Source organism: Myiozetetes cayanensis, unplaced genomic scaffold (genome assembly GCF_022539395.1).
Source record: "Myiozetetes cayanensis isolate MyiCay16 unplaced genomic scaffold, myiCay2020 scf2-11, whole genome shotgun sequence".
NCBI lineage: Eukaryota > Metazoa > Chordata > Aves > Passeriformes > Tyrannidae > Myiozetetes > Myiozetetes cayanensis.
In genome coordinates, this window is record NW_026087411.1 from 90797395 (window position 1) to 90824941 (window position 27547).

A 27547-nucleotide genomic window follows, 5' to 3' on the forward strand; every position below is an offset into this window, starting at 1 on the left:
AGTATTCTCCCTTTCAAATGACAGTGCTGTAAGGCAAAAAATTATGGTCTCTCCTTCTAGCCCAATCAGTCTTCATTGACTCACTTTGCAAAGTCCGAGCTCCAACAGAAAGGGGATAAATGCCACATCCTTACCCAGAAAGACCTTGTGTCCTGGGAATCCCAAGTCATCAATGAGACTCAGTCTTCCTCATCTGGAAAGATGTCATATTTCAGGGGAAACATTTTTAATGATGAAGTTCTTACAAAAATACTGGTTCTTCTTCCATCACAATTGGATTCAAAGATCTTAAAGTTCTTTTCCAAACTAAACAATTCTGTGATTTTATGATCACAAAACTGTTCATGAAGCAGTCTAATCATGATCACCTGAATACAGATCATCCCAGCAGAAATTCCTTTATTTAATAACACCTAGATACAATTGCCAGAATGCAGTATCACTAGGAAAGATAAATTAAAAAAAATACTTTTTACATAGATAATGGAGGAAATGTACTTTTTCCATTAAGCATTTAATTAATCTCTAATGAAGAGAGCCTGTAAAATCACAGAAGCAACACAATAGCCACAAAATATCTTGCTGTCTTTCAGAGTAACTCACATACTTATCCTCAGTTTCAAATACGTTTTACATTACAGTGTGAATATGTCTAAGCCCATATATGAGTTGTAATTCTAGTGTCTAAATATAAGATAATTAGAAAACAAAAAGTTTCTAAGAAGGAGATTTTTTATTGTTGACTAAAGTTTAGTTAAATCTGTATTTAAATGGCTCTCTTCAGATTTTGTGATGTGGAGGCTTCAGCATTGCATCATTGTTTTTTGAAGTAGACCAAAAACCAGCACAAGGTTCATGTCATAAGTACATTTCCTACATAAAGAAATGGTTTTACCCAACACTGATGAGAACAGACTCTCAACAGTATTTTCAGTTTGAACTTTTTCTATTTCACAGTTTTAAGATGAAGAATAAGAATATACCACTTTAAAATAACCTACATGTTAGGAGGTGAGCTAAGTGCTGCAAATTGCTGGACTGCTAAATGAGATCTTTGTAATTAACAAAGTAACTGCATTTTTCTGTTTCTGTATTTTTGTCCAAATGCTGATTTAGTAATGACAAAACTTTTGATTGCAAAACAAGAACAAGTTTTTTTGGTTTATGCAGATCATAAAGACAGGGAAAATGCGTATTTTAATAATTGTTAAAAATTTCTAAACCTCTCCCCAACGACTGCACACTTAAGAGTTTGCTCTCACACTAATCATTTCACAGGCTAACAAAGTAAGAAGCAAAAGTCGCACTGAAGAGTAGAGATCCCTGCTTTTCTGATCACATAAATTTCTAGCCCTAGATCAGTCATCTGTCATAGTCAAAACTGGAGCTGAGTTACGTTTAGTGATAATTCAAATAAAATTAAAAGTAACCACATTCAAAATAGAATTAATCAGATGCTATTGTAACAAGATAAGACATGTGCTACTCATTGGTAAAGTTGAATGAGAAATGCCAGTTGATTATCCTGTGCTCACCAGAACCAGACTGTTACCAAGATTTGACAAAGACCACTAACTGGTAATAAACAGAAGCTTAAATCTAGCCAAACAACTCAGCTACAGAGAGAAGTCCAGAGCTCAAAGCCAGGAAGTGGGATCCAGAATGGTGTGTTAGGGACCATGACTCCCAGTACAGTGCAAGGGGAGAATAAGGCACTTCGGGTCTTTCCTAGAGGCAATGAATAGGAAACACAGATAATGAGATGGATCATAGCTTCTCTCTTCAGAAGCAGGCACTTCAGCCCCAAGCAAGTGGCTCTCTCCACTGGGCATTCAGACCACAAAAGGCTTTCTAAACTTACTGTATTCAACGTGGCAAACCGCACTCATTTCTTTTGAAGCATACTGGAGTAGAAATTAAAACCAGTTCCAGCAACAACATTCTGGGGTCAAAGCAGTAGTTCAGATAGTCATTTCAGATCTGAAAGGGGTTGTAATCCTGATCTTCTAGCCCACAAATGCTCCACCATCGAAGTACAGGCAGCCTACCTGTGACTGCTGCCTTACAAATACCACATCCGGTACTTGGTATCTGGGAGCTTAGTGTACAAACCTATCACATGTGTGCTCTTTATCAGCTCTCTCAAATGTTTTTTGATTTTTTTTCTTTCTTCCAGATGAGCTGAGATCAGAAGGGTGGGCTTCAAAGACTGCCACTGTTGATACAACATTTATACCACTGCCATGTGCATCTAAAAATATAGGATATGTGCAGCTCAGGGACAGATCTGTGAATCTAGGCAAGTAAGAGAGAGCACACTTCTACCTTTTTTTTTGGCTTATGAAAGGTTTTGTATGAACTAATAAATATAAAAATATTTAGTATTCTTAACTACAAAATTCCGTAATTTATAGTAGTTTTTCTAATATATATTTTATTATCACATCTGTACAGGTTGGCTTTCAAGAACAGCCTTAAAAAGCATAAGCAACAGAGTAGTTCATCTGTGAGTTTTATAATGGGTCATAAATGTTTCAGAAGAATGGTCTGGCAAGAGACTTCTTGACTCATATTTTGTTCTGCAGGCTCTGAAAACAAAGAATGTGCATGTATTCAACAATAAACTGTACAGCTTTTGGTTTGAACTTAGGCTTAATTGAAATCAGTGGCAAAATTCCTCTCTTCTTATGATGAACACTGTGCTAAAAAATAATTCACTTCATTGTTATTAATGCACTGTTCTTTCTTCCATCCTCTGTATTCTTTAAATCTGAGTTTTATTTATATGCTGATATTCCTGTAACTGCAAACCTAAAGAGAAGGCCTCTGTTCCCATATATTCTTGATTTGCTTTTTGCATTTTTCTACATGATTCCTTTGATCTGACTCTGAATTTAATAATGAAATTTGACTCAATATCCCTTCTGCTATATATAGCTCCTGCTATATCATGTTCTGTTACCTATCATCTGACAGTGTAATTCTTGAAATCTGGCCATTTAATTTTGTTCAAGAAAATGTATCATTTAAGAGAAGGCCATATTCATTTAACTAAGTGAATGCACATTTCTGTTTTCTTACCAAGCATTGGTGTGTGGGCAGTTTGTCATATGGGGCGGGGGTTGGGAGGGGAGGATGGTGGGGATGATGGGTGTTGTTCACAGAATCCTATCAGCAAAAATGGCATTTGGCAAGAATATTAACTACAATACCAGCATTCATGGTTTGGTTTCTAAATATGTTATAATGCTGAATATTCTCATTTCCTTTTTGCATTACTGCTGCCTGCTATGGGGCTAGGAAGGTAGCCTCATGGAATTTTTGAATTCAGATTTCACCTTCCCCTACCATGGGACAGGAAATGAAACCTCCTAAAGCCCGGGATCTCTGCATGAATGGAGGGCATTGTAGATACGCATCGTAATTCACTCTTCCCTGCTGACACCCGCAATGTCAGTTCTTTCCATCACTGGGACATGCTGGACTGTTTTTAAAGATAAACGTGGTGTCCACCTCAAAACATTTTATTTTCTGCTTTTCCAATTTCCTAGAACCCATGATTAATATCCCTATCAAATTACCTGATGTTGAGGAGAGTCAACAGGACTATTCCTAGTATGAGAGCTATGCAGGAGGAGTAGGCAATAATGTAGACTGTTTCACCTATAAGTAAGAAACAGAAAACAGACATGAAGTGTTTACTTTCTCAGTAATAAGAATCAGATTTGAGATCTGAACTGGAATGCATACATATGTAAGCTAAAATAGCTATCAATTTTGACATAAGTAATTAAAAGGAGGGGAAACATCTAAGTGGTATGTCAGTGGTAGGAATAACTCTTCCTTCGCCAGTTGGTACAAAGCAATTTTCAAACTTCTTTTAGTAAATACCAGCTCCAATAGCACTTTGTATGTGTAGCACTACCTTCTACTCTACTCCAGGGGAACAGTTTTGTTACTCTGATTTGTGTTTTGGAGTATTCTCCCTATTAATTTTAAAATGTTAATTTTTTCTGTGTATCAGAGCAGGCCTGGCTCCTACTTACCTTCTAGCCTTCTTTTCCTTTTTCACATATTACAATAATTACAGTGTGCAGCAATGCTTGATCTAGAATCAAATTAATGTAAAATGGGATTTAGATTTAAACTGTGTTTCTGGGCCCCATTCCCATGGAGTTTCCTCTTTCTCTTAGGCTTCTCACCAAAAAGTCACTTAGGTGGCTTATGTGCTAAAAATTCCAGCTGTTGCAAAACTGGGAGCTGTTTCAACTTTTGTTTTCCAAATGAGGAGAAACTTTATTTTTCCTGAAGGAATGAATCCATCAGTCTTGACCAAATATTCTGAAGGAAATGTTTCAGCAAGTTGAGAGTGTAAAGTAAGCCCTGGACATGGAATGGAGAGGTTAGATGGCTTGACAAGAGGGCATAAATGCAGAGCCGCAAACATAAACCACAAGACCTTTCTGTGACTTTCCTGTTGCACTGTCATGTTTATACAATCAAATAAGTTTTATTTACATAGAAACTCAAATGCAGAGAGCCTTAGCTGTTCCTGAGCTGCTCCACCTTACATAGCTGGTGAAACATTCACTGAAGAAGAAACGGATTCCCGGTCTCATCACTGGGCCACTAATCTGGGCTGTGAGAAGGCCAAATTCTGGTCTCTGAATAAGTTATCAGTTATTAAATGTCTTGTGTGTTGTTTGTGCATATGCACACACAAACCCTAAATGAGACATTTCTGTACACACTGCGTAAATGCAGCAGATGTAGTGTGCAGTGTAATACAAACACAGGCTGTTTGGATGCTGGAGCAGCTCCAGTAAGAGAGACTGAATATTCTACAGCAGGGCAAGCAAGGAGTTGAACAGGGGGTTGGATTTGCCTGGCTTTTATGGTATGATGGTGCTCACTTTTTCTCAAAAAACTATCCCAAATTGAAGTTTTCCAATACAAGAAAAATTAAAGCAATGACTGAACCATCACAAATTGCACAGAATGAACATACCATTTAATCTAGCAAGCTATTGAAAGATATTTAATACGGTAAATTTTTGAAGAAAGGGGTGTGAGATCCATCTTTGTCTCAGAGCAGGATTGCTAAAAACATATATTAAAAACCAGATCAGCAGTTTAACCCACCTCTCAAGTTACAACATTTCTTTAAGATAATGAGTTTTTGCAAAAGAGTAATTTGTAGGCATTTTTTCAGTTTCTGAATCTTAATTGTAAACATAGTCATTTTTTAAAACTTTTTACAAGTGCAGGAGCAGTTGTAGGACTAACAGTTTCCTACTTTCTTTGAAGTAGAAGTGATTTTCACACATATTTTAGGCAAAAAGAAGTTTTTAAAGTACATCACTTATCACAATGCTAGGAAAATTATTTTACCTTACAAGTTTTTAGGAATAACAGTCATACGTCGATAAAAATGGGCTAATAAATTTCCACTAAAACATTGTGATATTTCTCTTATAACATTTGTAAAAGGTGTTTCATTTTGATTAAAAAAACACTCTTAAGTGATCAAACGAAATAAATATGTTTCTATTTTTTTGGTCAAAATCTTAAAAAATGTTGTGTTTTTGGTGAATTGCTGGTAAAAGAGATGGTGATAAAGTTCTGTTGGGAACAAAAGAAGGATGTTAGTGATGAGATCATGCTAGAAACCATGTATTTTCTCAGTGCTGCAGAGAAGTAAGGAAATTTGTGAGGCAAAATTTTGCGGCTGAAAAGCTAATTCTGCATGTTATATATTCGTTGTGGTTAAACTCCCGGTATGTATAGAGACACAAGTGGATAGCTGGCATTTCCATGGGGCTGTGAGGTGCTGGGGTCGCTGCTGTGTGCCATGGAGGTGGCCTGTAGTCATGAGAGACTCGTGGGCCTTGTCGCCTCACGGCAGGTCTATAGCAGGGCCCCCATGTCTGGCGTGATGTCCTCAGGGGCTGTAGGTACCACTGGAGCACCAGCTGGAGCTGCCCACACAGACACACGGGCAGTTCCAGTCATGAGGCTTGGCAGAAGGCAACTGTGGGTCAAGAGCTGGAACAATCGGTGGGATTGCACTCCATTGTAAATCTACCTGCTTCTGCATACACAGGGCATAGCCATCGAACAGATTAATGCCAGCTTGTGCTCAGAGGTTTCTTGGCTACCCACAGCTTGTCAAAGGCGTTTTTCTACATTTATAAAACAGTCAGATGGATAATGTTTCATACCTTACAAATTAAAGTCACTGGAGCTGAACTAATCTCAGTTCCCCCAGCAGCTGGTATAATTATAGATAAACCGTGCCAATTACTTGTTTATCTAGATACTCAGCACAGCACAACTCCTCAGCAGAAAATATATGATAACACTACAATTTATGACAAAATGAGATTAATTTCAACAGCCTTGGGTCAAGCCCAATTTTATTGCATCTCACAAGAACAGGATAAATGTTCTGTATTTCTTGCTTTCTCTTCCATAAAAGAAACTCCTAACTTAGCTCCAAAGCTCTGTGCTGGTGAATGTAAATGCTTATCTTCACACACTTTAATTTGAAAATCTTTTAAATTATGTCGTATCTGTAAAACTGTGGAGATAATTTGCACGGGATAAAGTCAAAACCAGGCTGAAAATGCATAATTAGATAGGCAATAACAACATCTTTAGAGAGATTTCATCACTTTTATTTTCCAAAAATGGAATGGTTTTTGGATGTTGTTTCCAAAATGACATAAAATTCTGGCCCCATCTAAGCTTTCAGCAAAAGTCTCCTTAACTTTTATATGGTCATGACTCTGCCCATATCACATCTTGTTAAGAGTTGTATCAGCCCACAGATGACTGTGTTGGCCTGTTCCCCCCTGAGAATGGGTATGTGTTTAAATCCAGTCAAGATTTTTACACGATCCTGGTATCATTTTTTTACACCAAGAGCTGGAATAATATTTTTTCAACTTCCGTGGTTCTAATTATTTGCAAATATATTTGGATATACGTATATATGTTCAGATTTACTGTTTATTATGAAAGACTCCTTTTATTAAAGCAGTCTTATTCAATGAGATGAATATCAATGCTGCTGAGTAGAATGGAGAAATCTTACTGGTTTTTTGAACAGTAAGGTATTTTTTGAGCAATAAAATGAAGAAAAAGCTGAAGAAATACTTAATTTCTTCTGAGCATGGTCATCTGTAGATGGTCATGCATTTCAACTGGTGAAAGTGTTTCTTGCATCTTGCAATGACAAACTAAGTAAAGGCTTCTCCTTCTGTTTTATTGTACTGACATCAGCAGATTGCATCTCCTGCTTTCCAAGAAGCAAGTATCTTCAAAAGCCTTCACACACACAAAATGCCATATTTGACAATTTTACTGTTTTGCCACTGCACCCTGAGATTCTTCTTGGGATTTGATTTCATTAAAGATAAATATTTTGTGAAGATGATAACTGCCTTTGCAGCCTGAGTAATGCACATTTACTAGCATATGAATCTCAGATACTGGGTTAGAGTTTTGGCTGTGGGATTTATGAAACAATTTGCAATGTGGCTTTTATCATCAGGTAGATATCCTGAAACAAACTGCTCTCCTTGCCTGGCTTCCTATGAGACTTTTATGGCTTAGAGAGTTCCCATATAGTACATGACAGCTCCAATAGAAGGAATATTTTATTGTATAGTTTAGGCTGGTCAGCATTCTTTTTATTTTTCTAAGGCCATCCAAAGTTCTGTTAAGACTTCAAGGAAAGGTTTTTGGAAAGTATTCAGACTTCAGTGGGAACAGAATTAACTGGGTACAGGCTGCTTTTTGCAAATATTTATCTGAATCCCTGAGGGAAAGGTATAATACATTTTACCCACTGAAAGGGTCTGCAGTTAGAACTAGTCACAGGGGTGAAATAACTTGCATTTTGCATTTTCTCACTTAGAGCAGGATTTCTTGTATTATGACCTGCATTATTTAATCACTAGAGTCTTGTTCCAGCAAGAGATTCAGGCTCCCTCTGTACTTGGCAAAAAGAAGTCAATACTTGCAGAAAATGCAGTCCAAAAATATTGGATTAATCTTCTTTTGAGGGTCCCTGACTTTCTTCTCTGGCTACACAGAGTACTTGGATGACATGCATGATTCTTAAGTAGTTTTAATGCTAACACTACAGCCAAATGCTTAATTATTTGTTATTATTATTATTATTATTATTATTGTTGTTGTTGTTGTTGTTGTTGTTATATACAGGTCTCAGGAATCCCATTCCCTTAATCTATTAATATACTTCCCAGGTTGCCCACTTCAGTAATAGTTGAAGGATGGAGTGGATAGAAGTCCCTTCATTTTGTACTACATGCAGAGAGGGAATTATTTTTTTCACTGTTAAAAGTGTTCTGTATGAACAATTCTGGAAACCAATTTTTATTAATGTCTGGAGTATTGTAATCTGTCCTCCACAAGTTAGAACAGGTCATTCTTGTTAGAGTTGGTATTTGTGCATTCAGCTCTCTAGTGTTCTCACTCTGTAACTAGAGTCCCTCAAAAGAAAATATAAAATAATATTATTTCAACAATGAGAAAATTTATGTATTAATTCAGTATCCTTTAACTTTACTTTGTAAAAGTTGCTTAACTGCTTACTGTAAATGCATTGAAATAAAAGCAGATACAGCTCTTCAGCCCATGGGATATCGTGATCCGCAATTGTGTGTCCTTCTTTAGAATGAGGAGGTAAAGTCTGATGGAGTGTAACACAAGTCAAGAGAGATAAGTAAGTGTGACATCAAAGTTAATAATTTGTATTACACATTATCACTACTACTCTCTAATGATTGTACAGAGGGTCAGGCTCTGGGAGGTTTAATAGCTTAATTTTCCCCAATTATAATATAGTGATTGTGAGACATCTTTTTCAAAACCACTTATCAGAGAAATTGGTTCAGTCTCATTAACTTTATTTTGTGGTTACATAAGCTAAGCCAAATAGGTAGAGAGCTATCCAGGCTGAATGGGGGAGGAAGAGGTTGAGCTCACTTGCCTGAACCACCCAAGGGACCCAACCTTTAGTCTTTTCTATCACACAAGAGGGATATTTCAAGAGTACTTCTACAGAAATCATGAAGTGACTTGCCCAAACTCACCATTAATTGCAGAAGAATGGAGCTGTGCTCCTGAAGGCTTTTCCCCTGGCATTTCTGTATTTACCCAGCCAAAACCATTCTTCTGAATGGAAATTTGACCTGAATATTGGAAAGAAATTATCCATTCAAAGTATTGCTTAAAAAAATAATTTAGGTGAATATTGCAGTTTGATATTTTGATAACCACCACAGCATTTGTAAAGGGAGTTTTTAAAAATATTGTTTACTGATACTTGATGAACAAGCTGAATGAGTGCATAACAGCTTTTCCTTTCCCATCTCAGCTGAACCTCCCACACAGTTTGTCTTATGGGGGACAAGCACACTTTGAAAATATTCTCTGCCACAAAACAGCTCAAGTTGTCTTTTCACATAAACTGTTTTAAAAATAGGCCCACCAGAAGAATCGGGTCCATAAAATCAATATAAAAGTGATGAGAAATGGGTTGTACTTAGAAGTAACTTCCAAAATGCAGAGTTTATTCTCCAACTGAGTTGACAGACATCAATAAATTTTTTTCACAAAGGTCTATTCTCGTAGTGGGCATAATTTCATGAATATATCTGAAAATATGCATCTTCTGTTGAAATGAAAAGTAGAGGGTTTACCTAAGTAGAACAGTTTACAGCAGGAGGCTAAATCATACAAGACTCTGCATGGTCACTCACATGAACTCTAAACTGAGAAATTTTTATTTCCTTTAGGAAGGAAAACAATATAAGAGAGGCTCATTTTCAGCCTGGAACATTGTCCAAACAGAAACAGATAAACTTACCTGCAATTCATTCTTTTTCTGTTAGATCCAAATGTACAACCCAGAGTTAAAATATTCTGGAAGCTTCAATTTTTGCCTTCTCTCACTGACATTTTTACTTTTTCCTGTTGTAACACTAATCCTACATTGGCACTGATCCACACTGTGCTTCTGCCTCATATAGCAGCCAGTCACAATTCTTGCCTTTTACTGAGTCTGCAGCAAATGTAATCCTGTAAGCACAGCCCCGAGAGCATCTGCTCTTAGCAAAGGCAGTGCCATGCAAGAGTAGGAAGATGAGATGGTGTAAACACCACTTGTGGGTCTGTTCACAACAGTTCTATAGGCAAAAATCCCTTTTCCTAGCCCTGGGTATTTGCCTGTTCAGAAAGACTTCAGTGTTAAAAATCACTGCCACTGTAAGAGTGAAAGTCATCCAAAGTTCACCCTCAGGCCAGATGAATGAGTTAGCAGAAGGGGATGGGTGGGCTCTGCAACAGAGTAGTCACTCCATGTCTCTGAGCTGCCTTCAGATAAAGGCATTAAATATGTGCCTTATAATAAAACCCATAGTCATCGCCATCAACAGTTTAGCTGCACTACAACTAGACATCTAGAAAAGAAAAGCAGCAAGATTCACAATAACCTGCAAATGTAGAGTAGGTACTGATCCTTTACTCAGCCAAAGGTCCTGTTTCCCCTAAACCAGTTTTGTTTAACTACCAGGAAATTGTAACACCACATGAGCATGTAAGCTTCTCCAATCTCAATTAGGTTAGGGAAGTTTCAATCACAAAAAACCCCAAACCATTTTATCCTGAGGTTGCTTCAGGGAACGGCAAAGCTCGTGAGCAATTATTTGATTATTCTGACATGAGGATCATATTTTTTGTTTTGTAGGTAAAGAAATAACTAACAAAAAGTCTTCACTCATTTGGACCATTAAATTAAGCTGTAAAGCAAACAAATAAATAACATTCAAAAGCAAAATCACTGCTAGTAGCCTCAAATTTAACTGTATCCCCTGCTTTTCCAGGGGAGTTGTTACATGATTTGTAATATTTTCTCAGAGTCTGAGTAATGATCAACTAAATTAAGAACAGTGTTTCAGCAACTTCATTTCTGGGTAAACTTTGAGTGACAAAAAAGAAAATTACACTCTTATCAGTGGTAACATTTTGGTCACTAGAATTAAAAAAGTACCTAATTCCTTCAATGAAATGAATGCACACAATTAATATCTGTTTTCAAAAGACAGTCCATCAGACAGAACTATGAAAGAGCCATTGCTTTTCACTGTAATCTTTAGATATAGTTACCTCTCCCAAGATTGTTTGAGAATATATATAATTACATGTAGAAGATGACTGGTAAAAGGTATGATGCACTAGCAAGTAACACATCCTAAGAGGATTTATAGTTAGTGTATAATATATAAATATAGCAAAATAGCTAGTGTAAGAGATCAGAGATTTGAGAGCAGGATATTCTGATCTTTGATCTGGTCAATGGACTAGACATCTGGATGTAGCTGGAGCATTGCAGAGGTGGCAGATGAACCTTCAGGTTCAGTTTTAGGCTGCAGGAATCCAGGAAAACCACCCTGTGATGTAGAACCACACCATGATGTGACTCATAACACTGTAAGTTGGGACAAACAGGAGCTTTGCTTTAAAGGCACACTCCTGATTCAGACTAAAACATTAATATTTGTTCCCATATTGCCATTTATTGCATTAGCAATTCTCTCGTAACTAAAGACTTGGCAAGGACCTTTATATTTAACAAAAATAAGCAGTTGATTTATTTAGCACATACAAGGTGATACTGGTTCTGAGAAAGTGCATACATTTCACCTGACTTAAGCCGTGTTTTTACTGAAGACCAAATCATAAAGCCTCCATTCCTATATAAAGTCATATTTAAAAAAGTTAAAGTATTTTCTGTGGAATGAAGTCTATTGCTAAATAAGTATAAGGTAGACTAATAATTAGACTCCAAGAAGAAAAGAAAGAAAAACAACATACTACCTCATATTATTTGTAAAAAACAGTGTACCAAAGTACAACATTAGGCCAATGACAGGAAGGCTTTCGACTTTTTTTAAAAAAAGCTGCAGTTATAAATCTTGCTGAAATCAGTGGTAGCAAAGTATAGTAAAGATTTGGTGAAAGCCAGCGTCTTAATACTTTTTAAAAATAATCATTCTTAGAGGTTTTATGTGTTACTCACGTAACTCACTGAAGCAGGATTTGCTGTGAAGCATGTGATGGAAGAGCTTGCACAAAGACTGCTCCATGGGAGGCAGATTCTGGCAGGTACACTCCATGTGCAGCATCGTGCCCCAGTTGCTAATGTAGGCTGCTTTGCAATCAGCATTTGCAGAACAGGGCATGTCATCCTTGATTAAAGTTTCAAGACAAGCTTCATCATCGTAGCATTTTTTTGTCACATGTCTCCAACACTTTGACCGAAAAGTTGTGTATTTTTTCCTGGTGAAAAAAAAAAAAGAAGAAAAGAAATATACAATGACACTCTAAAAATTGTGATTTCAAGAAAAGACATTTAAGGATCACCACTAAAAGAGAGTGTATTTCCAAGTTACCACTTAAGCCTTAAAAAATTCCAATATTCAGTGAGAGCTGGTCTAAATTCTGCTCTGATTCTGAAAAAAGCAACTGCTCTTCTAATCAGCACCTGTGGAGATTTCCCTAGCAAAACACAGTGTGAATTCCAACAGTCTCTGATACTCAGAGAAAAAGTGCTGATAGAGGAATTAGACCAGTCATCACAATGAAAGCACACCAGGTGCTGTTCTAGTGGATCAGTTTGTTGGGCAGTGTGAAGGAAGAATGAACACTCAACTTATTTTACATTAAATAATCTACATTATATGTCAACCCCTTGTCCCCCTGAATGCTAACAAAATACAACATTTCCAAGGCTCAGGAAAGTGTAAAGTAATTCAACTGAACTTAAAGATTAATTGATAGCTGAGATAAATTACATGCAGAAATAACTTGTTCCCCAGATCAATAATCTCCAGTTTATTTGCTCTTAGGATGGAATAAAACTGGCCTTTAATGTACTGTATATGACAATAGAAAACATCTATTATTAATTATCTGTAGATATTAATTAGAAACAAATTTAGCACTTACATTATTTGTTAGGAGATGATAAAGGTAAACTCTTGTATATTGTACATTAAGATATTAAAATATTTTTCCCTAATCATAAAATTAGGTTATTAATTTGCTGTTGATATTGTGTAGTGGCTATAAGCAAGTCACATGGAAAAGCATGAACTGTTACAATACTGACTAGGAAACCTCTGTAAATATTTTCATTACACAAGCTAAGTTTTCAAAGCAGATGCCACCTCTTTCTAAGGAATTATTTTTATTCATCTCCTGATTTATAGATGTGCCTAGCCATAATTCATAGACTAATTTTGCTAATTATATGCACTTATTGTCAGTGCCAGGAAACATTATTGTTCCCAAAATAATGGGGACTTCGGAAATTCTCAATTATGGTATTACATGTTTACACAGGTACAGACATACATTTGTAGCCCAATTCTTTTGACATAAAAAGAGGCAATTCCCACTGACGTCAACCTAAATAATCTGCACAAAACCAAAATCATCTTTTCGCCTCTGGGTATGTTGACTGATGGTTAATTTGAGCACAGCTTTGAGCTAAAATTCAGGTCTAATTCACAAGACAACTGGTAACAAATCTGAAAATCAAAGTGGGCCAACTGACCATCCAGAAATGGTGGCAATTAAGTAGAACTACAAATGTGGGCTAATCCTGTTGCATGTTTTTTAAACATAAATCTTGAAAGGGCATTATTCTTCCTAAGTTTGATGTTCTGTGCATGTTTCAGGCCAGCTTTTTGCAAGAATCAGTATGCTTGAGAGCAAGGGAGTAAGACAAAAGTTTTCTGAATAGGCCAAGTTGGTTGTATGGCTGTTGGGTACAAAGGGTCAGACTCTGCGCTTGGAAAGGTAATTAACCAAACAATCTTTGTCTGGTCTGCTGCACCACTTGGGCAAACTGCTGGAGAGCAAAGGTGCAGATGGGCAGGTGTTATCTGAAGAAAGTGATAATGAAAATACGCAACAGTATTGTTTGTCCAGCAGAAATGGTGTTACGTGTCATGACACAGAGGCAGAAGAAAAGCCCACGTCAGATTGCAAACCTTTCTGAAAATTAATCTTTTCAGTTAACTTGTGAAATTACTTCTGGAATTACCACAGTTGATGCAAACATCTATGAAGATGCCAAACACAGCAGATTCAGTGCAGAAAATAATTTTGTTAGAGATGACATATATAGCATTTATATATACAAAAACAATTTGGTCAAATTATTATTCTAAAGCACCTTACTGTGCAAAATACTTCTACTACTAACCTGCACGATTCATTCTCTTCACACATATGGATTATGTTCAGGCACGATGGGGCTGGAACTGCATTAACTGCACAGGACTTGCCATGGAGAAGTTCTTTGGCTCTGTGGCAGGATTCATCATGCTGGACACAATCACAAAATATCATCATTTGAGCAACTTCGAAAGGCATGTTTTGATAGAAGAACCTTATGGCTGCTTGACATTCTTCCATGTTGCACTTCTTATTTACTGAGCAAACTTTAAGGTACAGGGACAACTGTTTGTTACATACTTCATCTTCAACGCACTCCCTGTTCACATCCAAACAGGTTCTATTTGTTGTGTACACTAAAAAGAATAACAGTTTAAAAATGAAATCAGAAGAAAATTTTTCTCAAGTGATGACTGGCAGTCATCCTGTCTGCAACATTCCCAGTAAAAACAAGTCTGACTCCCAAAAATTCTGATCCAGCTCTTCCAGCAATGCTTTCTTTTAAACCTGTTGTGTAATCTTCGTACTTCCCTCTTCCACTGCTTGGCCCTCATAAGCAACCCTCCTGAAACTGCTGAAATCTCCATTGTTATGCTAGGCTATGTAATAAGTAATGAAGTAGTGAATATACACAGCATTTCTGTGCTTTCAAAATTAGTTTAGGTATTTCTAGATTGGGCTGTAAACCTTCCAAAAATATCAAAAAAATTCTGCCCCTTAAAATGTTCATGGGATGAGATTTGCCTCTGTAAATTTGAGGATCACAATTATTACCTGGCATTTTTGAGTTCTTATCTACCTATGTTGGATCTGTTGACTCCCTGCTCATTCATTTGAATGAAAAGTATTAGTTTTAATCTCAAGGTACATTGTACACTATCTGAAAACAGAACTAAAATGATTTATTATGATTGATAAGTAAATTCAGACTTACCTTGTTTCGAGAGAGCAGATAAACCCCATTGTAATTTTGTTTCCATACTAAGATTGTCTAGAAGAAAAAGATACAGACACAGTCATAAATGATAAATCATGTCTCAGCTTAGCTTTTTAACTTTAAAGTATTAGCTGTCTTGCTTGCATAGTGCCAGTAGTAAAAATGAACAAGAATAAAACAAATTAGTTTCACCGAGTAGGACCCGTTAACAAATTCTAAACCCTCTATTACATTTATTCATAAGTTTTGGGATCAAAGCACAGCTTATCAAAGGCTGCTGATAACATTCTTTATACAATTATAGCAGCTGTGAACTCAAGAAGAGCTTTTCAGAGCTTCTCAGTGCATTATAAAGTCAGATTTCTTGTGAATAAATAAAAACCAGAGGCCTTAACGTGTTCATCAGTGGACTAGTTTTCAAATTGAACCAGCTGCTTGTCATGACCTAAAGTCAAGGCAGGCAGACAGTTTTTGCTATTAGAAAATTACTGTTAATGGTCTTATAGTGTTTCTAGTCATAGAGAAAACTAAAATGGACTGATTGTATCAAATAGACTGGTTGTATCAAATTAGCATATTGAAGGACAGTAGTATTTGCACCCAGGCTATCATTTTTCTATCATATTGTGAGTTCATTTATAAATAGGCCTTTCAAAATGAACTCACTTTCAATGTTAAACTACAAATGATTAAGAAAACCTTTTTCACAGACTGTGGACACTACAGTTATGTATGAAAGCATTCAGACTGCTGGAATAACACTAACCTGTGTCAGTGACCAGATTTTTCTCATCATCGACATCAGCATTATAGTCATCATCATCAGTGTCGTCATCATGCCCACTGGGTGCTGAAGCTTGGCTCTCTTGAGAGTACTGTAAACAACGGTTGTTAAATATTCCCTTCCATATTTTAATGCATCTCATCTGAAGTGGCTCTGAGCACTTGCACTGTCCCAGCACTGTTTTCATCAGTTCTTTCCATGCTGACAAACACTCCTGGTTGATCATTGGAAACCTGCACTTGACTGCATCTGCCTGGCACGCCCTCTGGAAGCTCCTGTACAGGGCAAAGCAGGAAGGGTCCTCTCGACAGCGCTGTTTTGCAATATGGCAATCGTTCTCCAATTCTTCTGAGTGCCTTTTGTCTTTTGGGTTTCTGTGCTGCCTAAAACTCAGTTCAGTGTCTGATCCTGAGAAAGATTCCAAATATTCTGTTCAAATAGGTACACACAGAGATAGATACAAATCAAATGGAAGATGGAGCATCATCACAGGTCAGCACAAAACAAAAGAAAAGGATAATTGTCTTAATGCAATACAATGAATGAAATTGCCCTAGTTTCATTCTGAGCTGTATTTAAACATATAATAATTTCAGAGTCTTGCAGACTAATGAAGCTTACTCATGCTTACTGTGTGCTGTTAGTTGTATAGTACAATCCCCTTTAACAATTCAGCTGCAAAACAGTAGTAAAAGAAATCGTCACTAAAATTACTGCATATAAAGGGGATACATTTCACATAATTTTAACCACCTACAGATTGGACATATCAAGGATTATCATCTTAATCCGGTGCATAATTTGTAAAGAGAAAATCACAATGCCAGCAGATGGTTCATTCATTACCTGAAATAGTAACTTAAGTTAGACAGGGAGAATTACTCATGAAAGTACCTACCACCACTATATGCTATCATTTGTAGGTAAACTCAACACTAGTGTAACTCCATATGAACTTTTTTCTATGCTAGTGAGAAATGTCATTTCAATCAGCAAAGAAATATAAAATTACTTCATTTTGCTAGAAGCAAAAGCAACTGCTCCAATGAGATCAATGTCAGGTTTTAGATACCCATCCTTCTTGTCTGGGGAAAGGAGTAACAGATCAAGATGTTATTTCCTCCACAATAAAGCCATATATTCTACTACTATTTGATGTATGCTGTTTGATGCCAGCAGGGAGTGAATGATCAGTGCCAGGAGTCAACTTTGGAGCTCACTTTCCAGACTCTCATTCACTGGCTGATTTTAGCTCTCGTGTCAGCTTTGCTAATCATTATGCCAGGAGACATCGGATCACAAACTGCAATTTCTTCGTGTACCGAGTAATTCTCAATTACAGATATAGGCTTTCTGAAGGCATAAGAGTTCTCAGAATAATAAAAAATAAATTGAGAGGAGCTGCGCCCATTGATTACAACGGAAATTTTAAAATATGCATTTTACATACTATGTACAGCTTTATGAAGGTGGTAACTATGTTTCCTACATCCAGTAACCTCTCCCAGATGTAATGAAGGTGCTCCTGCAACATAGTGTGACACAACTGCACCACTGTCACACTCCCATTCATAAGGTGGCTGGATGTGTCTCCCTATACATAACCTAAATCTAGTGTAGCCCTCAACACACATTATGTTTTCACTCTTGCTTTCCAGTGGATTGAGCAAGACCCTTAGAAACTATTTGAATTTATCACATGCATTTTATTGGTTTTGTTTATTTTAAAGCAGATATGGCATTTCTTTCATATGGAGTGTGAATATCATATAAAAGACAAAACTAATTTGGCAGGGGAATTCTCAGATTTGAGAAATATGTAAAGAAACCTGAATCCAGTTAAAATGGGGTTACAAAATTTCTCGGTTTGGTCTTTGTAATTAAAACTTTATGTTTAGTTACCTTTATTAATGCTGCACTGTTTCCCAAGCAAAGTCGTGATGCTACAGATATTGTCAGTAGTGCAGACACAGTTTTTAAATTCTGGGTATTCATCAGCCAGGACCTGGATGATTCTATTACATCCAACAGTGTCTTCTGCCTTGCACTTATTACCTAGAACTCACCATTAAAATTATAATGCAGTTAATGTTTATGAGCGCTTAAGGGATATGTTTACATAAAACAATTCAATTGAAGCACAAAAATCATATGCTTTGCCAACAGGAGATGACTTGCACTTAATTTTGTTTGAAAACCTGTCATAATTTACAAAGTTTAAATAATATTCAGAGTAATATAATAAAGTTGCGAGTACAATATTACCTTCTTTTATTTGATCTGACCCATTGCCAGAATATCTGTTCTCATTTACAAAGTACATAAAACCTTTAACTCATGCCTTTTATTCCAAGTAGATGAGGCACAGAGATCAAACTGAAAAGGTGCAAAGGAGTGGAGGGGCACATCCTGAACTGAGGCCCTGAGAGACTCATCTTGGTCCTGTGTAGAAATGAGGTGCCTGGTATAGTGACAGGAATTCACAGCTCAGGCTAAGGCACTGCCACATAACAGAGTGTGAGGGAGAGGACACAGATGGCAGACCTGTGATAATGGTGATGCTAACCCCAGGATGAGGAGATGTCAGCTCTAACTCAGATTCTCTCACTCATGTCCGGATTGCACAAGGCTACAAATGCCATTTGGATATAACCTTGGACAGCTACTCTACAGAACCACTTCACTGCCTGAGATTGATAATAAATTTAAATTAGTCCAAGAATATTCTGATGTTTGGGTTTTTTTATAATACAAATAAGGGAGAAGTTAACCTATGCAGAAGCCCTAGGTTGCCAGTCCAGTTTTAAGCCCATTGTTTGTGTGTGCACTTGGACTCAGTGACAAAGACACTCACACAGGCTGTCAGGTCATATTTTCCTTTTATGTGTAATAAAAGTAAAGAGCATATACTAGCTTGTATACAAAGGTAAATCAATCAACCCTCCACATTATGAGCTAAAAGTTTATCAAAGTATTTTATTATTTACCATTCATTAAGAAAGTTACATGTTACTTAAGAAAGTTACAAAAGAAGCAGTTTAATACCATTTAAGAAAGTTTTATTTTGTTAAAGCCATGATCTGCCTTGTCAAAACAAGTAGGCAGGTCCCCTAAGCAGCACATTTGCTCTCTTCACCTCATAGATAGTGTCTCTCAGTATGTCAGATAAGGAGTATGTGGCTCATGAGATCCAAGCAGATCACAGGGCAGCACAAGGATCAGTTTTAATCTACCAAGCACATTGGCTATTTTCTCTGCCCTGTGAACATTGCTGTCTGGCTTCCTGCCTTGCTGCTTCCCCACTAGCCTGGAGCAGGTGCACTCCAGTAAAACTGCAAAGTGAGAAGCCATGTGTCACCACCACCATGCGCAAGCTCTAATGTGATTAGCATTTTAACATCATTTATATGTTGTTGTCACAAATAGCAGGGGAAAGCAGCCTAGGCGAAGTTCTGCAAGAGGACGCTGCATTTTGCCTGTGCCTGAAGGAACGAGAATCAGCTATTCCAGAAGGCACGGCCACATCCTGCCACCCCTTTTTCAAACAGTGTCTGCACTGCCCTTTCTCCAGTTGCTGTTACTAAGGAGGGTTTGGGGGTGTATCAAAATGTGCACTGCTACAGGGGAATGTCACAGGCCAGCAAAAGCTGCAGTTCCCAGCCCCTGTTCCCATTTCACACCTTGTATAAGCAAAGGAGGAAGTGATGGTGCCTGTGCTTGCCTGTATCTCTCCAGCCACATCTTTAACTTGCCTCCCGCATTTTCAGGAGTACATGTGGTAGTTTTAATCTAGGCCTTCCTTGGTGACCAGTTTGTAACCAAGGAAGAAGCAGTGTTCCCAGTATTCCATACAATTTTTACGTAAATCGGGGTATAAATAAGAAGGGAGGAGAGGCCTTCGCTCTCTTCTCTTCTGGTGAGGTTTGGGAACAGTGGTCTCGCTTATCTAAGGCTGAGGCCTGCAGCATCCACTGATCTGCCACGTGGACGTTTTGGAGAGTGCTGGCCGTGTCTGCCAATCCTGCTTTTCTAAGGGATGTGGTGAGATCTGTTTTGTTAGTTATTTAGTTCTTGAGTTTGACTGTGTATATCTGTTTGGTGTCCCTTTTTGTCCCCTTTTGTCCCTTTTTTCCCCCTTTCCCTATCCCTTCGGGGTTGTTTGGATTCCCTTTTGCTGTGTACATAGCATCTTAACTGTATATAACTGTAATATACATAAAATGTATATTTTTTTATATAACTAGCTTGATTTCGAGTTCAATTTGCATATTTCTTTTTTTTTCCTTTGCCCTAAGGGGAGAAGGGAGGGGGAAGAGGGGGCTGCTACTGTGGGTTCGGGCATTTGGCAGGGAGCCAGGTCCAAACCATCACAGCATGAGATCTACTGAAGGTCATGGACATAGAATACTCCCTGACCAAGAAACTAGGGTGGAAATAATATGGTGACATGGGAACTATGGAGGCTCAAGAAGGTGGGTAGATATTCTCCTCTATGTTTTATCAAGTGAGTAAGGGATAATAGAAGAATTTCAGGAGAACAAATTTCATGGGTAGAAAAAGAGAAACAAAGATCAGGAGGGGCTTGGGTAAAAATTAGCTTATTCACAAAATTTATGACTGTCTTCTTTAATATCCTGAGGACACTTCAAGGGTGGACATGAACAGAGGCAGAAGAATAAAACCCACAAAACCCATCATATCTTATACAGCACCCCAGCTTCACTTAGCTCACCTGTGTTCATGACACTAACATGTCACGGTAAGAAGTCAGGCACAGGGCTGTGTCCAGAATGGCCCCAGGTGCTGTGAGCTGAGTCACAGCAGCTGACAACCAGGGGTGAGAGGAAGGTTGTTAGGGCTATGAACATACAGATGGCATAGACAGAATCAGGAAGCACATCAGATTTATGGGGTTCCCTTGCCTGACTTCTTGAAAACTGTGTAGAAATAACCTATTATCAGTATTGGTCTGTTTGTACACTCTATTGATTCAGCTGTGATGAACAGCAGAAAATATTTTATTGCTGGTTTTCAGTTATTGCTGCTTTACCAGTGATTAGTTCTAGGTAATATATTTTATCTACACATATGCTTCCAAGGCATTTCCAAAAAAAAAAAGCCCACTTAACCTAATGTTTGGCAGCCATTATCCATAATTAGATTTATTTATAGGTATATAATTCATGTATACGGGACCACATATAGAAGCATGACAGAGTAGAAACTGACACTACCAGAGTAATAATCTCTGTTCTTGCATGGTCAGCTCTTCAGTCATCTCAGTGGGAATTGCATTTGAAAACTGCAGAGGAAAGTCCTTGGTTTTCCCCTCTAGCACTGGTGAGACCACAGTCTAATTATTGAACTCACACCACAGAGTAGGAGTGTAATTATCATTTGTAGTTAGGTTTTGCATAAAGAAACCAACAAAACAAATATCTGCCCCGTTGGCTATTACCTGCAAGTAAATACATCTGTGCTCAGAACTGAAGGGCCTTTTCCATTCCTACAGTTCATCCATGAAGTTTTTAGACTTGCACCTGACGGACAGTATAATGTTACTCTTACTAATAATGCTGCTGGTAGATTTTCTATCTCTCTGTGAGCTCTCTAAGAGGTACCATTGGCTGTCTGACTGGATTTACATGCTCTGGGATCATGGTAACTAATAAGCACATTTAGTATAATTTGTCCTAGACCCAACACAATAGCTGAGTGCTCTGCAATGCTGGAGAGCCCTTGCCAAAAGCTATTATCCTAAGGAAGCATACAGATGCAAAACCAACCAAGCAATCACAAGAAGAATTTATTTCTGTACGGTTTCTCTGGCTGAGTTACAAATACCTTTAATATCAATGAATAATTATGTAGGATGAAAAGTAAGATAAACGTTATATTATGGGACAACACAGAACATCCAAAGGAGAGATCACAGAAGTAATCATGCTGGTCCACTTCATCTGGTTGTAGCGTAAATCATTAATAGGTTACAGCACAAATCCTGATCTTTATGTCAAGTAGTCTTGGTGCTAATGACTTTGTCAATGATGTGAGAGAAGCAAATTCAACTTGTGATTTGGGGAAGAGGTCTGGTTCTAGAGAGCTCATCTTTAGGTCACTTGAGCCTGAAAGTACCGCATATTCCAATACTTTTTTTTTTCCCCCAGAAAGCAGCCGTATCTTTTGAAACTGTTTCATTTCACATAAAATATTTAAAAGCACAATAGAACATGGGCTGAAACTAATTTTCCTTGGGGACTTGTAACTGTTATGTTATCATGTATTTTTCATTTATTTCATCTATTCTTAAAAGTATTCAGACATTCCATGCAAAGCAGATAAGTATCTGGAAAAAGGCACACTAAGAAGGACCTCTCAGAGAATTTTCTGGTTTAATTATTTTAAATATTGCCTTGTGACTTTGGACATTTGGGACGTCAAATCTATGCAACAAATCAGAAAGACAGAAGTATTCATTCAGTTAGATTACACCGCATGTGAATGTTTCAGCAATTGCTTATTGACCATGAAGCCAAGCAACTTCTGCTGCCTGTCTTCCCTCACAAATCAAACGTGGGATCGGGTCCTGACATCAAGACAGACAGAGGGGCATTCGCATTGTCAACTCTGATGCAGCTGAGGCTCAGAACAGACTATGCCATCAGGACATAGCTGGTTTTGTTCAAATAATGTCAGTATAAGCAGAAGGGAGGTTTCCATGCAGATACAGATATCTCTACATGCTGCCCATGACAGGTGAATTCAGTCAGAAAAGAGTCCCTGGCCCTTATCATTTGCTAGTGCTCATGCAGCAGCAGACCAAGGCCCTTGACATTTATCAGTCAATAAAGGTGTCATTACTGGCTATCAGACTACAGTGCAACTCTTCTTCCTTCCATATTCACAGCACCTGGAAGATGAACACTCAACATTTAACAGCAAGGTCTTAGACGGATTAAAAGGAAGAGAGAGGTGGTAAATGATAGCCAAGAATTGTTCAAGAAGATTATAGGTCGTTGGAGAAATGAACATTTTCATCTGAACAACCACAGAGATTAGGATGAGTTTCAGGTCAAATTTATAATACCTGGTCTTTTCCTACTTAAAACATAATTAATTTGGAAATAAAGCATCAGATATTGGAAGTGTAATAAAAAGAGACTGAATTTCTGCCCTCATTTATATGAGAATCTGTTCAACAATTCAAGAAGGCTTAGCCGAGTTGTAACCTGCACTTTATCATACTATCAGTTCCTGCAAGTGAATTACTGTGGCATGTAGGTACTATTCATTGAAGAATTACAGTGTGCCTCCCTAAAACACAACTTCCTTTAAAGCTTTCTTTATTTGATTTGTTTCTCATTCCAGTGCAATATTTAAGAATTATTCTAACTACTGCATTGTTCTGGGTATTGTGTGAGATTACAGAATCACAGAACAGTTTAGGTTGGAAGGGACCTTAAAGATTATCTTGTTCCAACCTAGATGCCAAGGGCAGGGACACCTGCCACTAGACCAGGTTACTCAAAGCCCCATCCACCCTGGCCTTGAACACCTCCAGGAAGGGATCAGATCAACTCTTCCAAATTATGTAAAACAAAGTTGGAACTTTTTTCCAGCTGCATACTGACTTTGTTTATCTGGACCCCATAAGAGCATAATTTCTGCTGAATTCAGACTTCTTGACTTGGTTCAGACTCTGACTTTGTTCATAGTGCAAAAATTTCATTTATTGCTTTACTGAAGAGACAATATGACTGTTACTAAAAATAGCAGTGGCCATTTTCAAAGATTTCAAAAGTTGTGTGTCATAATTTTCTCTTTGAAATCTCACTGATTCACTCAGTTACCACAGCAATGCTCTGATAAACTATGAATATGCAACCATACAACAACTCAAAATAAAGATGCATACAGCATAATGAATTACCTGAAATATTGCAGGCGTCTTCAACAACATTCCAAACACTCTCACATCCATTTGCAGCATTTATACATTGCTCCTTCAAATGCAGACAGTCAGTAGTCTGGACAGTAGATATACATGTGAAATACATGAACAAAACTATAAAAACAGAATGAAGTGTTATATAGTTAATACAGCAGATATTGTACGGACCTTTTTCCTTTACACCTTTTTCCTTTTTATAGATTATAAAAATATAATTTACTGTAGTTTATCTATAGATTCAACTTTTCTGTCAAGTTACTTTTTAACAGAACAAATCTCTCAGTTTTGCAACTGGAAAAATAAATTTAAAATTTCAAAGTTGCAGTGTGGCATATTTTGCACTGTTTTACCCCAGTATTATAACATCAACCATAGCTATATATGACATTAGTGCATAGACATATAGAAATTACTGCAGTTCTGAGATCCATAATAAATTACAGAAAGACAGACAGTATAAAATTCAGAGGAAGCATTATTTTATTTGCATTAAATCTCACCAAGCTAGACTATACTGGAATTCCTATGAATAAACTACCTGAAAGAGATTTGACAGGTACACAACTGCTAGATTACAAATGCAATTTTATTATAGAGTACTCTTCACTCTCTTTGTTTTTACTTCACAGATTCATTATTTCTTGAAAGCACCTCCCCATCAATTTATGTCTTTATCTGCTTCCCCGAGGGCACTGAGCCTGTTAATTGCATAACAAAGTTATGAAACTGAAGACTGATATGGAGGTTTCAAGGTAAAAAAATTTTAAAGCAGCACCACCTGTGACTATCAGTAGAAAATTAAATTGCCTTGCTAAGAAAAGGAAAATCACCTGGGGTTTCATCAACATTCCCATGGTAACCCAGCTTCTCATTTGTAACCATGTGTCTTTAATTTCCACAAAATTAAGTTTCAGACACTGATTTCAGGCTTTATCAAACTAGCTGCTGAACACCTGATGTGGGTGTTTTCCTTAGTTGTTGAAGGACACAGCATCTCCCAGACGAAGTGGCCTTTCCGCCCCCCCTCATGTTTAGGTGAATTCATATGGAATTTGAGTAGTTTGCAGCATTGTTTAATTCCTTAAACATCATGTGCAAGAGGCATGAAATATTCCTTCAGGACTTGTCCAGACCCTACCGGTAGAAACGAAATTTTTCCAATGATACATTTTAGAGTAAGAAATTAGGTATCAAATATTCATCTAAATAATCTTAAAAGAGCCACTACTGTTTAGAGGTGATGACATCCCTTCTGGAAATGATGTTTACCAGTGATATAATAGTGCTGCTGTAGGGAACACTTTCTGGATGCATGTCGATAAATATAGAGCAACATTTAATACTTTATAATTGGCAGGTGCAACAGCATCTAGTGTGCCTATGAGCCAAAGAAGATGCCATGTGTGCTTATTATAGCTGGTGCTAATCCTTCCTCAGTTGTGCATATTCCTGCCAGTTCTCAGATCTATGCAAGACTGGTGAGGATTTCAGTGACTTCCAGGCTGAAACACTCTTTTAGGCTGTGTCTGTATGTCAGCCTTGAAAACCGATTGACAGAAACAGCTCCTGCCTCTTGACATTGAGGAATGGGCAGCTGGCCCATCCATAGGAACAATTTTGGCTCATTAAGACAACATTTCAGTTCTGTGACTGTCTCCGAAAGGTCTAATTGTGAAATTACTCATTATTTATTCAGATAACAGAAGAAAAAAAGTTGTCAAATATCTAACAGGTGAAAATGACTCTCTCTCTCTCTATATATAAGACACTACAAAATTACAAACCCAGGAACTTATTAAGCAAAGGTACTTTGCTGGATGACCATTTGCCTATTTTGGAGGTACTGACATAACACAAGATTTACACATCTGATCAGGATTCACAGCACAAAGACTCTGTGCTGTCTCCCTCCTGTTCCAACAGCTTTCGAGGAGCAGTGGCTGAAAATGGATAGTCAAAGTAGGACTGATGGAGCAGCCAACTCGCAGCATCTGCTCCTTTTTAAGGATTATTTCAGACTGTTGCTTATTTGAAACCCACCTGGAAACTGTGCCGATAAAAACAAGAATATGCTTTTGCAAAATAAAGAGCTCAGTAGCATAATCTATGATTGAAGGCAATTCAGTCTAAGAAAGGGCTTCTCTAGGTCTAATGACATATTATGAATGTGTCACGTGTTTCCTTAGTACAGAGGAGTACACTGCCAGAAGTGTACCTGAAACACTGTCCTTTATGATTTTAGAATCCAGTGCAGGATACCTTATACAATTGCTTAAATTTACAGTTATTACTTTAGTCATTCACTTTGGTTATTTACTGTAATGTTTGGAATACTGATTGTTTTCTACTTAAAAGAGTTCAGGGCATCTTAGTTAGTAGCTAAAACTTTTAGAGGGACCCATTTTGACAAGAAAACACATTTAAATTTCTACAGATGTCTGTACTTTTATGCAAGTGTCTATTGATTCACTGGGCAGGTGTAAAATTCCATGTTCTATAGACTTTCGTGTCTAAAGTGAGAAGGGGAGAAAAAAAGAACATTTTAGCACCTGTATTTTGCAGATTGGGAACTGAGGAATGGAGGAATTACATTTCCCAATTCTGTAATCATAAGACTGCAGAATTATTCTCTGGCAGGTAAAATGAATGATATCAAACAAAGCTGTCGTTTCTATCCAATGGCAAGACCAGCAAGATAGCTAGCTCCAAAGGCGAGTGGCAAACTTTGAATATAGTTGAAAAGTAATAAAGGCCAATTTTACTCTCGGGAAGAACTACCTACAAAATATTTCTGACAGTGGAATACAAGTTTACAATAATGGGGTTTTGAGAACAGAGGGAACAACAGAAATAAATAAATAAACCAAAACAAAACACCAGAAATAAAAATATACTTGTCTCATTGTATTCTCTTCTACCAAATCCTTCTGTCCCAGCTTTGCTGATTTTCCCTGTTTCTCCACTCCAACCCAAAGGAAGTGCCAGCAGCCCTCTGTGCAGCCCTGCCAGCACCCAGCGCTCTCCAGTCGGCAAACAAGTGGCTGTTTACTCAGACAGTCCCACCTGCGGGTCTCCCAGCGCCCTGCCGTGCCTCACCGTACCGCTGCTGCAGGGGCCGGGCTGCCGGACCCTGCCCGAGCCGGCGCGAACCCGCACAGGTCTCTGAGAGCAGGAGAGACGATGGAGCCGAAAGGGGCACCCGCGGAGAGGAGCTGTGGGGAGGCGCGGGGCGACGCGGGGGTCCCGGCGGGGCTGGGGTGCCCTCCTGCCCCCCGCACTTACCGGGGCCGAGGAGCGCGGCCATGACCGGCCGGGCCGTGCAGCTCCGCGGGTGGCGCCGGCGGCAGGTGCGGCAGCGGCACCGCCACCGCTCCGTCAGCGCCGCGCCGGGCACAGCGCCCCGCCCGCCCCCGCCCGCCGCGCCTCACACGCCGCCTGCCGCTCCGCGCCTCACGCTCCGCGCCTCACACGCCGCCTGCCCCGCCGCGCCGGGCTGCGACCCGGGGAGGTGGTGCCTTGGTGTTTTGCACAGGATCTGCACCCCATCAGCGTTCAGCTCTTACTTGATTTCCAGGGAAACTAACAGAGCAAGTTTTTGGCT

General features: G+C 38.3%; 1 protein-coding gene across 2 annotated transcripts; it reads right to left on the reverse strand.

The window, feature by feature from the left end:
* Positions 1-12: 12 nt before the first annotated feature.
* Positions 13-27350, reverse strand: GFRAL (GDNF family receptor alpha like). 2 transcript variants are annotated; one of them, XM_050314654.1, is made up of 10 exons: positions 27229-27350; positions 23926-24060; positions 17898-18056; positions 15978-16424; positions 15209-15265; positions 14303-14630; positions 12110-12369; positions 9123-9221; positions 3582-3663; positions 13-1728 (listed from the first exon to the last, which is right to left on the reverse strand). In XM_050314654.1, exons 1-10 carry the CDS (start codon positions 27248-27250, stop codon positions 1671-1673), a joined length of 1647 nt encoding a protein of 548 aa, XP_050170611.1. In that variant the 5' UTR covers positions 27251-27350; the 3' UTR covers positions 13-1670. The 2 variants fall into 2 exon arrangements, with proteins under 2 accessions (XP_050170611.1, XP_050170610.1); XM_050314653.1 differs by lacking the exon at positions 13-1728 and adding an exon at positions 2408-2588 and having other exon boundaries at positions 17898-18050.
* Positions 27351-27547: the final 197 nt, after the last annotated feature.